Here is a 14,282-nt window from a genome sequence, read left to right as displayed (position 1 = left end):
GGGGGGGGGGTGCACCGGGGGGCTGATGGGGTGGCAACAGTGGGGGGGGGGGGGGGGGGTCAATCTCTAAGAACCGCCCTCCGCACCATAAGTATAAGTCTCCAAAAAAGATTCTTTGAATCGCATACTTGAAGACTAGTGAGCTTAAAGGCTCTAAGAGCACTTAATGCCCGCTGGGCGCTACCTGTTTATCTCGTTTTTGAGGACGAAAAGTCAAAAGCGTCTGACGAAAAATTGGTCAAGCGAAAAATCGCATAAAAAAAGACCGACAGGACTAATATAATTGCTACAAACTTCGTTTGAGAGCAATTAAAAATAGATCACCATTACTCCTCTTCAAGTCGTAAAAAACACCGATAGAAAACCAATACTCCTCTTCGAGTTCGTAAAAAAACCAAGAGAAGGCCAATAGCCTCAGCTATCGCTTTGCGGCTATTAAAAAGGATTTCTAAAATAAAAGAATTTTCCCCATCGTACTACCTATCAAGCCCTTAAAGGAATCAAAATGTCAAAGTTCGAAACCGAGACCCAAACATGCTAATATCAGCCATTGATCATAAAATATATTTTTTGCACATTTGATCTCACCTGCATAGTCTTGTCGAACCACCTGTTAGAAGAATGCTTCTTGGACCCTCCCCCATGAAGAGCAATTCTGCTCAGCTCAGAGACCCTTTCTCTCCTCTTCTCCATTGTGACGTCACCACTGTTACCAACACTGTCTGAAGGCACCTGGTCGTAGTCCAGACACAACACGAATATGCTGGACTGGATTACCTCCAGAACTTCTCGGTTGTGATTATCTAAACTTTACTGGTGACAATGACTCCGACAACTGCGCGATCTAATTCACTTTAATTCATAATAAACACTATTGTATACACTAGACATACAAGGCGGATTGGTAATGTGCGTCCTCACATAATGTTTCAACCCGTCATCTGCCAAGCAACTTGACAAAACTATACCGACGTCAGATGAGTTGCTCTCGAACGACAGGCGGGGCAATTTATTTAGAGGGGGTATAGCTTATGTAGCTTAGAAGTGTTTTATGGGTGCAAAAAACTACCCCTACAGTTGTTGGCACCCAGGACCTCAAGGTTTGGCATCTTCACCACCCAGCTACAATGGCTTTGAGTTCCTTGCGCTCACAATCACTTAACAAAAATTTGATTTCAGAACGAGAGCAACTTAAATCACTCAAAAATTAAGAACTAAAGTGCGAAAAAGTCACCGAAGAAGTCAAAGAATGTTCTAGAAAAGCGCAAAAACTGCCAGGCACAAATTTTGCATAAAAAAGACCAAAACGTTTACAATAATTGCATCAAACTTCGTTGGAGAGCAATTCAAAACAATTGCATAGTTTATATGCATATTATCAGATCTTCATTTTTTTCTAATACATAAGGATGTGGACAAACCAATATAAAATTTCTTCAAAGCTTTCTGTCCCAGATTATCGCATCATTAAACTTTTCACCATTCTGAGGTCTTACAGTTTCTCAAGTTTCAGAATTTTCACACTTTCTCATTAGAAGCCAATCAGATCTCTTTTGGTGAAAAATCCATTTTTTGTACAAAGACAACACTGACGATAATTAAAGGAAATCATCTATTCAGAAATTAATGAAGTTTTACTTAAATCTTCCAAAAATTTGAAAGTGGGGATTTTCCGTCCTGTTACTACTAAAAGATCCCGGAAACAGTTTATAGCAATTATTACCAAATTCTGTCAATGATGTAGAACACATGTTTCATGCGAATCAGAAGAGTCACAAAAAAACTTCTGTGAGAAACATTTCCATTGAAACTGCTGGAAAGTTATAACTTCATGCCTAAATTGATCAATTTTGTTTCCAGTTTTTGCCAAAAACGGATGTATCATTATATGTGTGATCAACTGTTCAACAGTGAGATTATATCAATTAATTGAGATTAAGCAATAAGTTCGTTTCAACTTTATTGAATGGTTTAAACAAACGGAAAGAAGTGAAAAATGAAAAAAAACTATCTACTCACACATCTGCCACGAAAAAAATAATTTTATAAAATCTACTTTATTGAATGGTTTAAACAAACGGAAAGAAGTGAAAAATGAAAAAAAACTATCTACTCACACATCTGCCACGAAAAAAATAATTTTATAAAATCTAGCTTATATTTATGGTACTTATCTAAGCAAAAAAAACAGCGCTTAAAACACCCAAAAAAATGTACTTGATTGGCACGTGAACAGATGTGGGTTCCAATTCTCAGACGTGCTTTCCCATTTTCGCTACTTTTCATGAGACATACATGGCCATGGTACAATCAAGTTCAGCAGCTTGAGATCAATGGCTGTTAGAGTCAGGTTTCTATGGGTGAGAGAATTTAAATTCTGGCATCTAATTGATAGGTCAATAGGAAAAATGATAGGACATAACGATAGCACCAAAACAAGTTTAAGGTCAGTTTTGTGGCTATTGCTTATTGGCACAACATTAGAGATTGCCAGGTAAGTTCTTCTTTTCCTTTGTGAAAATTTAACAAAAAAACTTCAAGTTTCTTGATGTTTCAAAACAATTACAGAAAGTAACTGAAACCCTAAGTTGTTTTAAGCTAGTTGCACATTTGATTTCTAATTACCTCAAGCTCCCGCTATTAATGAAACAATCTAAAAGTAAAACATCTAAACTAAATTGCTGTAAAAAACGAAAAAAAAACAAATTATTCAAGGGTCAATATTACGAGGAAGCAATCTGTTCTTTCAAAAAACGTGCTTAGCCAGAAGCACTTAACTGTTCCCTCAAAAAAGGTGCAGCAGTCTCATTTAGTACAAATGGTTATATGACATCGAAGAACACTTAACGCGACAGAATATCTGCAATTTAGATAAAAAACTTTCCCAAAAATATTTTATATTTGCAATTACAGGTTACGAAGTTTACCTTTAAAAGACCAATTTTTGTTTCTTATTTTTACATTAAGCTGAATTCCAGCTCAACCTTCAATTGTTATCAGATTTTTCTTTTCTCAGAGATCAAAAAAGAACAAAATCTATATATCTGAAGCTGTTCATTTAAATTTTTCTTCTTAAACTTAAGTGATATACAAACTCCCAATAATTATGTGATAAATTCCCAACACATAATCTGAAAAACAGTTTAGTTTGCAACAGCACATACGCCATCCATTGAACAATAGAACTGGGCAAAGATATTTAAGAGTCTTTTGGAGTACATTCGGTTCATTTTTTTCGATTGTTTGTGAGCTACATGTAGAAAGTACACAATCTGTTGTTTGCTGAGCCATTTTCAAAGCTATTTTTTGTATTTTTTAGAATTGTCAAAAAAACTATCCTAGTTCTAAATTTGACAAGTCTCTAGAAGTATTTTGAAATATTTCAGTGTATGTAAAAAAAGATCAAGCGAGTAGGGAAATGTTTTTGAAAATTTTAAACTTGAATATTGCAGTTAGACATTCTTGGGGGACGTATAGAGAGATCAGTGAAGACATTCCGCACATTGTTGAGCGGAGAATGCGAAGGCTTATTTAACTATTCAAGAAAACACATCTGAAATAAATAACAAAAAAAATCATAGCCGGCAGATTGCCGAGAAATATACCACTGAGACCCAAAAATAGCCAAGAAATATACCCAAAAATAGCCGAGAAATAGACCACTGAGACTCCTCGTAAAAAGATAGAGAAGACGAAAGAGAAAAACACCATTAAAATGGATTCTGATTTCAAACTTCCTGATTTCAAACTTTCCATCAAATTTCGATCACTAATGTCTTTCAAGTAATATGGATTTATCTAGCTTGGGTTGCATCCATTGATTTCCATTTTGAGTTCATTCTCAGTTTACATTTAAGTTATTAAGGTAAAGCAGTTTATTCAGCTGATAAAGTTACCTGAGATGAGCTGCTGATACTGTTTGGTCCATACATCCCTGTGTTGGGAAGTGAGCAGACCAATTGGTACAGAACTGGAATCTTTCCGATCAGTACTGGGGGGTAGACAAGATGACATGTACACTCCCATCAGTCGACTGAAGATCTCGTCTGCACTCAACAGGTTCATATCACTGTCCAGAATGTCAACCGAGTAGAGCTGAAATTGAAATATGCTCAAACATGAATGAACCATTTGTTAAAACACTCACGTGCACATTTTAAAATGCAGAAAGTCTGCAGTACCAGAAGTTAAAATGCCAGACGTTCCTGCTTAGCCAGAAATTGATTTCAGTTGACTTTCATCATTTTAAAACGTGCGCGCTTTGTGTTTTAAGCATGGTTACGTGACTATGCAGAAGTCACTTCAAAATTCTGACTTAATATAACGAACCGTTTCGCAGTTCTCGATAAACGCCAGAAGTTCTCAGTAAAGTCAAGCAGAGTCACGTAACCATTCCTTTCGCGTAGCCATTTTTTGCAAGAGCTAATCAAATTTCTAAAGAAGGAGTCATAAGCGTTACTCCAAAAGATACCCAAATTCACATGGCAAGAGACAGCTGAAAACACAAAAAAACGACCCGCAGAATTTATATCTGACCTACTTTTAAATTTTATGGCCAGTCATAGCGCAGTTAGTAGAACCAGTATGATGCGGGATTATATCGCTTTCCGACATCAGCTTTACAAACAATTAAATTTCTCCATAACATAAATAAAATATAGTTGACAAAGATGAAGATGATCCCAATACTTTCTCAAAAATTGCGAGTTCTGAGAGTTATACAATACATCACTTCCAGATCATCTTACGCCCCAATTATAAAACGTGTACCAGTCATTACGAAATTTTTATGAACTTGTGTGCTTGGATGGTCGTAAATACCATTGATTCGCAAAAGAGCAACACAAACTCTAAAAAATCCAACTCAGCGAACTTTGTTCTGACACATGACGACAATGTGTCTGGGTCCATGGGGTGCCCCAGTGGGATAGACTACGTATCCATCCGTGCCCTCTTGAGGAACCCTGCAGGAATTGAACAGTCTGTAGTACTGGATAAGACAAGGACCACTCGGTGACTTCTGAGCCGTCTTTCGAACAGAATCAACGAAGCCTTCACTGTAAACATATAAACATTCCCAATTTAAAGCGTACTTAATCGAATCAAATCATTACGACAATTAGAAAATTATTTAGTTCAATATTTGGCCTTCGCTCGTGACCCATGGAATAGATCAAACATAACCGACTAAACGTCGGAAGAATTGCTCTCGAACGACTAGTGGGAGCTCTCTAATCAATTACAGCCTGCTTCAGTCGGGGGGGGGGGGGGGGGGGGGAGCCTATAGTGGGCTTCAAATAACCATATTATTGGTTAACATATACCACTATTAAGATTTAAATTTTTAAAAAATGGCACCAGTTTCGGCGCACTTTTCATGTGACTTTTAGTATTAAATTGCCGCCAATTGAGTTCAGCTGCTTGAAATAAAGATTTAGAGAGAATTTTAGATCAACGAAACGCAAAAAGTCAAGGGCGTAAAAGTCACTCGAAAAGTCAAAGTTGTCAAGCAAAAATTTTGCATACAAAAGACACACACGTTTACAATAATTGCTATGAACATCGTTCAAGAGCAATTAATAAATGAGAATCAAGATTCTCAAATTTATCAAAACTGTTGCTGTAGAATTTCAACAGTAATGCTATAATCAGGAATACCCAGCCACTCTAATTTATTTCAATGAATGTTCATTACTGCTAAGAAATTGAGAGGTCATCTATACAGATAGTTTTGCTACGACCTCAATTTCATACCTAAACAAAAACTCAAGAGGGGGAACCACCGCCCAATACACCCGTAATTTTTTTTCAAATAAACAAGTCAATTACAATAATTCTTGTTTCAATGGAATTTTTGGATACCATGTTTGACGTTTTAGGAGTCCACTAAACAGTTCCAAATCCTCGATGATCAATTATGATGTTAAAAGTGCAAATCGCATGATGTACCTCTTAATTTTCTCGATGGCTTTCACTTGTCCACACACGATAGAAGCTGCACACTTAATCCAACTGTGGACACTGTTGAAAGGAGGTAACTCCGCTACTAAGGCAGGACTCACATTGATTACAACTGACTCCCGGAACCCAAGATAAGCAGCATTCAGCCACCATTCCGCAAGCTTGACAAAATTCAAACTATTTGTTAACATTTTTTAATTCACATAGTTTGTCAACTCAAATAACAGACATACACTATGGTACCAAAAAGCTACGTACCCTCTGAAGATTTTTTAAAAAGCAATACGATCATTAAATAAAATAACATTTTGAGTTCAAATTTATTCTCTAATAACGGGTCATTACACCTTTAGCTTTGTTTAACGTCTAGTAGACAGTTTGTATAGTTTTCATACAGGTTTCTTACGACCTCTGCGTCAATTTCATTCCAAATTTCTGACACTCTTTCTTCCAAATTTTCCCAAAAAAACTGCCTGTTTTCGTAAACGTTGCTTCAAAATCGCCCATAAGTTTTCAATAGGATTCAGATCTGGACTGTATGCTGGCAATTCCAGTACCTTCCACGGTTTTTTTGGAAAAAATGCCGATAATTTGTGCTTCGATTTATGCACAGGAGCATTATGTTCTTCAAACTGACTTTTTTGCAGCATTTCTTGAAAAAACGCCATATTTTTTGAGAATTTGTCAAACTGAACCTCTGGAAATTGTATCGTAACAATAGAAAGCGTTATGATCCACTCTAATGTGCTCCATTGAGGTCTTGGAATCTTTCAAAACGTCGGTAACAAACTTTTTTCTGATTTATTTGACAATTTTGGGGGGTATTTCGCTCGATTTTTGGGCCTCGAAAATTATTTTTCAAGTAACGTTTGTATGCATACTGTGCACTGGATCTTGATTTCAAGTTGAGTTGCTTTTATATTTAAGACCACGAAAATCCGACATCTCGTAGCGTAACAACTTGGCAAACGGTGAAAGAACAAAGCGGTTTAACAATCTTTTTTGTTTACGCGGAGAAAGTGAGAAAAAAATTCCTCTTAAAACTTCGAAATTTCACACATTTTTTCACGCCTTAGCGCAAATCATGCTTATGAAGCACGAAACATGTTTTAAAAGCAAAAATCATGCTGTACGTAGCGTTCTGGTACCATAGTGTATATGCTAGAAAAACGAAATTTCAAAACAAACTGTATCAGCACTGTATTTAACCAAGAATTTAATTTACGTTTCATTGCTCTCATCGCTAATTCATTCAAATATCCAAAAATTGCATTCTTGTTCCAACCCGTTTCCAAAAATTGTCCCGTTTCTCAAATATTCACATTTCAAATACGCAGGGGTGCCTAAAAGAGATTGAATACATGCAATATTATTATACATGCAAAATAAGCAATACATGCAATATATGTAATACATGCAATATATGCAATACATGCAATATATTCAATACATGCAATATATTCAATACATGCAATATATGCAATACATGGAAAATAATTATATGCAAAAAATTATTATATCTCTAATTAGTAGCCACCGTTAGGATTATATTTAGGCGCTCTCCGTTTTAACATTCCGAAGATTTGGCTATCATAGAGGCACCGCCTTACTTTTACGATTTGTTCACAAATTTTTGACTCTTGATGACAAGAAGTCAAATTGAAATTGTGTGTTTAGTAACACCCCTTTTAGAAAAAAAGGGGAAAAATTGGTTAAATTATTGCGTGTAAATTTTTTCAATTACCCTTTAATACAATTTATGTTTTCTTGGTTTTCTCTTCGTATCTTCACCAATAAACGAAAGCCAATAAAAAGATAGAGGAGTTCTAATGACGAATTGCTTATATGGTTAGAATCCTTCAAGGGGCAGCTAAGGTTTGCTACAGTATGACAATTTATTTGCAAGAAATATTAAATTGAGTTTCTGAGATTTGAAATTCTTGTTCTCTTTGTTGTTACAAATATCACAAAAAATAGACCACCCCACCGGTCTTCCTATTCTGCAAATTTGCTTTCATTTATGGTTCATTTCTAACGGTTTTACGACTTTGCCACCATTTGTTTTGGAATAGTTAGTTAGTTTTCGAAATTTGACCTATATAATCGTTTTGTTGTCTCATCAATTGTTCTCTGATGGTTGGCTTGAACGACTTTCTGTGAAACAACTGGGCCCTATTTAGGGTCTTCAATTTGCATGTAAGTCTTTTTTTTTACTTTTGAGACCATTTTCTTCAAAAGTTTTGGGTTAAAATTTTGAATCTTGCCTGGATTTGTTATTATTGTCACTTTGCACTTCCATAGTAATACTAAGTACTGGTATACGACTTTTAATGCAAAGCAATTTGACATGGCTGAATATATTAGTAGTGTTTCATTAGTGTTTTCAATAACTTTGAATCCATGTTTTCCATAATATTATAAATCAATATTCATCGAAAAATTTATAACCCTGACCTAGTTCTTTGTCGTAACTGTTTTTCTCAAAATCAGTGTATGCTTTCCTAAAGAGCATAGTATGAACTATTTCGAGAAATATGCTTTTAGATTTATTGATTTCAACGCTTCTGGTTCTTGGAACATTGTTTCTTTCTTAAATATTCTTTGTTTTACGATCCTGTATGTGCTATTATGCACTTTGTTAGCCATGAAGTGCTTTTCTTCTTATGAACTTCTTATTGCTTACAAAATTTTCAAATTCTCGGCATCTACTTGAAGACGTCTGCTGTTTTTTGACAATCCAAAAATTTAGATTGTACTGGAACGCTGTCTTTTTAAGAGAAGTTCACACATTTTTTCAACTTTTTAATGTGAAAGAAAATTAAGATTAGAGTGGTGATTCTGGTAACGCCGCAGTAAGTAAAAAGAGCAAGATAGCTATTAGGTTTGAAGCGAGATTTTATTAAAACTACTTGATAAATGGAGTGAGAAAAGGCTGTTTGAACAAATTTTAGGTTCTTGAGAACGAAATTCGTGTGGCAATTTGACTTCTTCTTTCAATGTTCTTTCTCTTGAGCGCAATTAAAAATTTACAGATGTGCTTTAATTGCAACTTCTTGATACCCTGAACCAGTAGCTAATGGTTTTAAAGAATTTTTTGTTTGACCATTTGTTATATATTTGACCATGGGTTATCAAATAACAATGAATATTTTCATGTTTGCCCGCAATTTTTTTTATTATTTCTGATGTCCTCTCACTTAATCTCATTAATGACAGCACTCCACAGCGGCCGTTGAGGCATATGTGCAACAAATTAATTGTTTCAGTTCAAAGATAATTTCTTTTACCTTAAAATTTAATGTCAAACACATCAGCGAACTTCTTAAACTTGCCTGACTTTTGTTGTCCCATCAGTTAGTCTCATTTAGGAAAGTCACATCGGCCATTAAAACTTCAAATTTTGAGCTAGTGACTTTATAACTTTGACACTGTGTCCTCAGCAAATAATTTCGATCGTTTGAGTTTTGGCTGTATTTGTTGTGCACGTTGATCAATTAATTCCATTTATATGTCTTACCAATTGCTATTGACACATAAATGGGTCTAGTTAATCGCTTGAGTTTATACCAGTGGTTTTCATGACTTTAACACTACTTAGTTTCAAAAGTTTGGTTGATTTTTTAACAATAATAGTTCTTGCCCTTCAAATTCAGCGTAAATTTATTTTTAATTTTAAGCTAATTTGTAGCATTTTTTTTTAGCTTTTACGATGACTCATACAGCAGTTGTTTTTATAACGCTTTAGTAAATTTACAAGTCTGGCTATTATTTGATGTTCTTTCAATCTAATAGAATTAATGTTTACTCCAAAGTTGTTCACTATGAAGTTGAATGATTTTGTTAAAAAGTTTTCTTTTGCTTTCAGGTGGCTAATTTTCAAAAAAATTCAGATTTTTGTCGAAAATCAGAATCTTCAGTGGCGATCTTTTCTTACTTCGTCTCACCGATTTCGTTTAGTTTGTTCGTTTGGTCTACGCATTCTAGAGATGTATCAAGTGATAGATATATTAAGTGTTGTTATTGTGAAGGAATTTTACTACCATAGTTTTTGGAAATATTTTAAGTCAGTTTTCGTTTATTTTTGCGCGTTAAAAGACATTTCCTTTGTTGACTGACAAAGTTTGCAGTTTAGGGTAAAATATAGATGTTAGGGCCATTAGTTAATTCAATTCTTTGGATTGTAATTCAGGAGTTGTCCGATTATGTTTTAAATAATTCAATCACTGTTTCAACTTAATGGACTATAGAAATCATCCAAAAATGTTACGCAAATACGGGAACGCAATCAAGTTAGGAAGAGTAAAATTGAGGAAACGGGATGAACCGATAAGCCGCATCACTAACCATTGAGTCATATTGCCTTAGGATACCAAAGTTCTTTAGAGCTGACTGTTTAAATTTTGACCGTAAGTTCGAGGTAACGCTTTGGTTTTTCTAACAAAATACTTGTTTCAAAAACTATTTAGGTTGGATATAAGAAGAGTTTTTGTTTTTTGCTCTGTTTTGGACAGAGAATTGATTTTAAACTGATCGAAACAACCCCCAGTACTTTTCTGTGAAATTAGAAAGGCAATTATTTGCAGCTTTTTTCATTTCTAAGGTGGTTTCACCTCCTTGTTGAAGTGGACACTATTTTTAATTTATTTTTGATTGAAATACTTTTTAAAAACTTGTCCAGTTATATTTTCTCCATAACAGTTTTTTTTACAATATGAATTAGCTTTTCCGTTTCAATATATAAAATCCTATCTTAGACCAATTTTTTGAGGATTCGCAAGAAAATGTATACAAATTCTTACCAACTAAAAACACTTGCTTTTTGCGTCCGTGATCGTTCAAAATGACCTTTTGTTAAATTGACGACCTAGATGCTGAAAAAAGACAAAAAAGTCTTGTCATGAATTAATGGTCGCTGAGTTGTTATCTTCAAAGCAAAGTTTTGAAGGCTAAATTTTCCCTGTTTTTTCTTAAATGATGAAACATTCTCGCGGTTGACTTTATGTTCTCATTTCTTATTGAATTGTTTGGCATACGACAGGTTGGAACATTATGTGCAAACGCACAACACCAAACTTCCAGATTTCACTGCGCGAGGTAGGCTCAGTCGCAGACTCTTGCTCTCTGTAGACTGTTTTAGAAACAGGCAATATTCCTAAAATATCTTACCCAATTAGGAGAGTTGCTAGCTTTTTCCTCAATGTATTGCTGACATTTAGCAATTACGGGGTCACTCCTCATGTCCGTAATCACCTGTTAACAACAACTTACATCACTCACAATAGTACGTTTTTGTATTAATTTACAATACTATGTGCTATAAGGGTCACAGGCCTTGATAATGCAATAGTTCATTGAAACTTTGATAAAGTTCCAAAGAAAATTTAATCTTTAGATACAATCAGTAGAAAAATGTAGATGAGTGCAGTGGGAAGATAATATGCGAACGCCACCAAAAGAGAAACAGAAAATAATTTTATCATTCAATACAAGCAACTCTCGTTAAAAGAACAATTTCATCTAAAAAGAGCAAGAAATGCGTTGCGTGGAAATGTTATGATCACACATATACATGTTACTTTAAAGTAAAACAATTTGACCTAATCAAAATTTTAATCAAACGTTAAAATAGCATTTTCCAGTCAAGTCACAGAGCAAGACCAAAACAAGGACAGACAATAAACAAATAAGTAGGACTTAGTAGCAAATGTAAAGCCAATGTAAGAAGATTCTTTATAAATTTTTAAAGCATTTAATACAGCATAATCTTCAACAAATTGTTATCAATTTTCCTCTGTTTCTAAAACTTTCTGCATATCTTCTTATATGAAGGTTTTTGCAATCACTTTCCTTGTTCATTATTTAATATAGAGCTTTTTGTAAGGTAACGCTACCAAGACGCTACACATATTACACATACACGGCAGTTTTCTTTGAAAAATTTGCAATTCTTTCAGAATTTTTGTGGTTTCTTTTCCTATTTGATGTTTACTATGTCTCTGAAAAGAATTGAGTGGGTCACTGATCGAGCTGAATTTTTAAAGCGCTCTTTCAGAACAATGGTTTTGACGTATTACTGTTTTCTATCAGGTGGTAGTCGATTATTGAATGAAGACTATTTGTATTAACAGGTATTGTTGCAATTAGTTTCTTTTCGGAGGGGCAACTTGCTTGTGAAGACAGCTTTTCAGATATTTTATCAGTATTAAAGAACGAGGCTAACTACTAAAATCAGTAGTTGGCTAGGGCCTAAGTGAACTTCTATTTGAGTCAGTTCCGAAGTTTTCCGGTAATATTCTTTAAGATCTGTGCACTTTTTTTGACTTATGTTATGAGAATTTAAATTAGAAAGGTGATTTTGATCACGCTTAAGTAGTAAAGGTAGTGAAATAGAAAGTAAGTTCGAACCGTGTTTCTTCTTTCAAATTACCTATATAGTGGAGTGAGAAATTAGTGTTTGAACGGATTTGCGATTTTTGAAGGCAGTTTTTTTTACGTGCTGCAATATTACTTTTATTTTCATTTTTATGCGGATATTTTCAACCAGTGGTTTCAAAGTTTCATACATGTGCTGTAAAAATGAATAGTTGTATTTTTCTCAATTCAGCAAAGGGCAATTAAAGATTTAAACAACTTAGACGCTGTTTCAAGGAAAAAAATCTGTAACTTTTGCCCGATATTGTCCTATTTATTAGTCCATTATTTTTACATTCGCTCTCTAAAAAGTCGTATTAGAAGCTATATAATAGTTTACTGCTTTTCTTGTGGTCCTTTTTGTTGCTTTTCTTGTGGTCTTGTCGTTCTTTCTCAAAAATAACAGTTCTCATTGGCCATTTAGTGCGGCGCAATAATGGTCCATTTACATCATCAACTTTTAACTATCGCTTACATTGGCTTAGGTACCATTTGTTTTTGCAAGTTTTTGATTTTTTTGAAAATTGCCTTCATTTGTTGCTCTTTTGTCCCTTTTTCACCTGATGGAACCGCTAATGGTTGCTTTATGTCTTCTAAAGTTGTACGTTATGCTATGCTGAAGGACACTACTATGTAGTTCTGTGCTTTCCTTACTTGGCGCCACCAATAGTATAAAGTTTTTTCTTGTTTTCAAAAACCCTAGTTTTGAGAAAATTAAATTTTTGTTTAAAAATGTAGTGTTTGTTTTTGCCCATGTGCTTTGTTGACTGTCATAGTTTGGTGCTGCTGAAAAGATTTAGTTCTGCTAAACGTTTGGTGGCTGTCAGTTTTTCGGATAATTCAATTCTTTGGATTGTAATTCGGGACTTGTCATATGTTTTTACTTTTATTAGTAACCCGCGGCAATTGAGTTGAGCTGCTCAAAATTCTAAGTGAGAAATTTCACATAAAAATAAGTTTCAAGCAGTTTAATTTTCTTCCGAAAGGTGAATAGCTTTTAAACTTCCCAGCGTTTAATAATGCAATCAAAAAAATTTCTAAGAAAAACAGTTTAAACTACGAGACTGCTTTAAAGAAGTAGCGCCTCAATGAACAAAATTTCTAAAATCGCGGTTACCTGTTTTGCTTTTTTCATCTGATCTGGGTCCAAAATGGGTTCCAGTGTGGTAATATATTTGTCCAGAGTTTTATCCAGAGACGGTACCGGCGCATTCTTCTTATCAAACATATCGTTTTGATACTTCGCCACATGCGGTAAAAATTCCAAGATCTTTCCTTCGTCATTAAGATCTGTTGCCGGCTCAACCAGGTTGGCGACCATTGAAGTCCCGTATTTACCAGACACGCTTCTTTCAGCTATAGACACCAGTTTCATCCGGTTAAGCGTTGGTCCAAGACTCTTGGTGGTCACAGATAACATTCTGTTCACGAGTTTAAAACGCCATTTAACCTTAAAGTATGATCAATTAGCTTATGCACAGTTTACATATTGTATGTGAATACCTATGTTTCCGAATTCTTCCGCAAATTTAGCAAATCAACGTTTGCCCAGCCTCTGATGTCCACCTTTGCCTGGCTACTTACATTTAAACCTAAGAGTAGGAATAGGGACAATTTTTTAAGCAATCGGGACTCTTAACAATTACTTTTAATCTACTTTAATTCTTGCATAAGATTTCTGTAGTCGAACAGTTTGTTGTCAAATTCAGTTCGCAACAGAGCGATTCAATTCTCATTGAAATTTATCTTGTTTTTTTTTTAAATTTTTAAGTACAATAAGTAAATAAGGCATTAAGTTTTCAGTGTTCATAATATTCTTTTTCACATTATATAGGAAGCCGTCTTATAAAACATAGAAGTACAAATCCATTTGACAGTATTGCATCTAGCTAGGCATTACGTTCAACTTT

At 34.6% G+C, this 14,282-nt stretch overlaps 1 protein-coding gene across 1 annotated transcript in view; it reads right to left on the bottom strand.

Annotated features, from left to right (window-relative positions):
- The window catches only part of LOC142335341 (carnitine O-acetyltransferase-like), a 32,552-nt gene extending 18,729 nt beyond the window's left edge, over positions 1–13,823 (bottom strand). The window contains exons 1-6 of the mRNA XM_075383795.1: positions 13,490–13,823; positions 11,128–11,211; positions 5,950–6,122; positions 4,874–5,057; positions 3,897–4,095; positions 589–803 (exon numbers count right to left, since the gene is read on the bottom strand). Coding sequence (XP_075239910.1) covers positions 589–803; positions 3,897–4,095; positions 4,874–5,057; positions 5,950–6,122; positions 11,128–11,211; positions 13,490–13,792 — 1,158 coding nt within the window. The 5' untranslated portion in view covers positions 13,793–13,823. The remainder of the gene's footprint in view (positions 1–588; positions 804–3,896; positions 4,096–4,873; positions 5,058–5,949; positions 6,123–11,127; positions 11,212–13,489) is intronic.
- Positions 13,824–14,282: the final 459 nt, after the last annotated feature.

Source organism: Convolutriloba macropyga, chromosome 1, assembly GCF_964194025.1.
Source record: "Convolutriloba macropyga chromosome 1, txConMacr16.3, whole genome shotgun sequence".
Taxonomy (NCBI): Eukaryota; Metazoa; Xenacoelomorpha; order Acoela; family Convolutidae; genus Convolutriloba; species Convolutriloba macropyga.
This window is presented reverse-complemented; position numbering and strand designations above follow the sequence as displayed.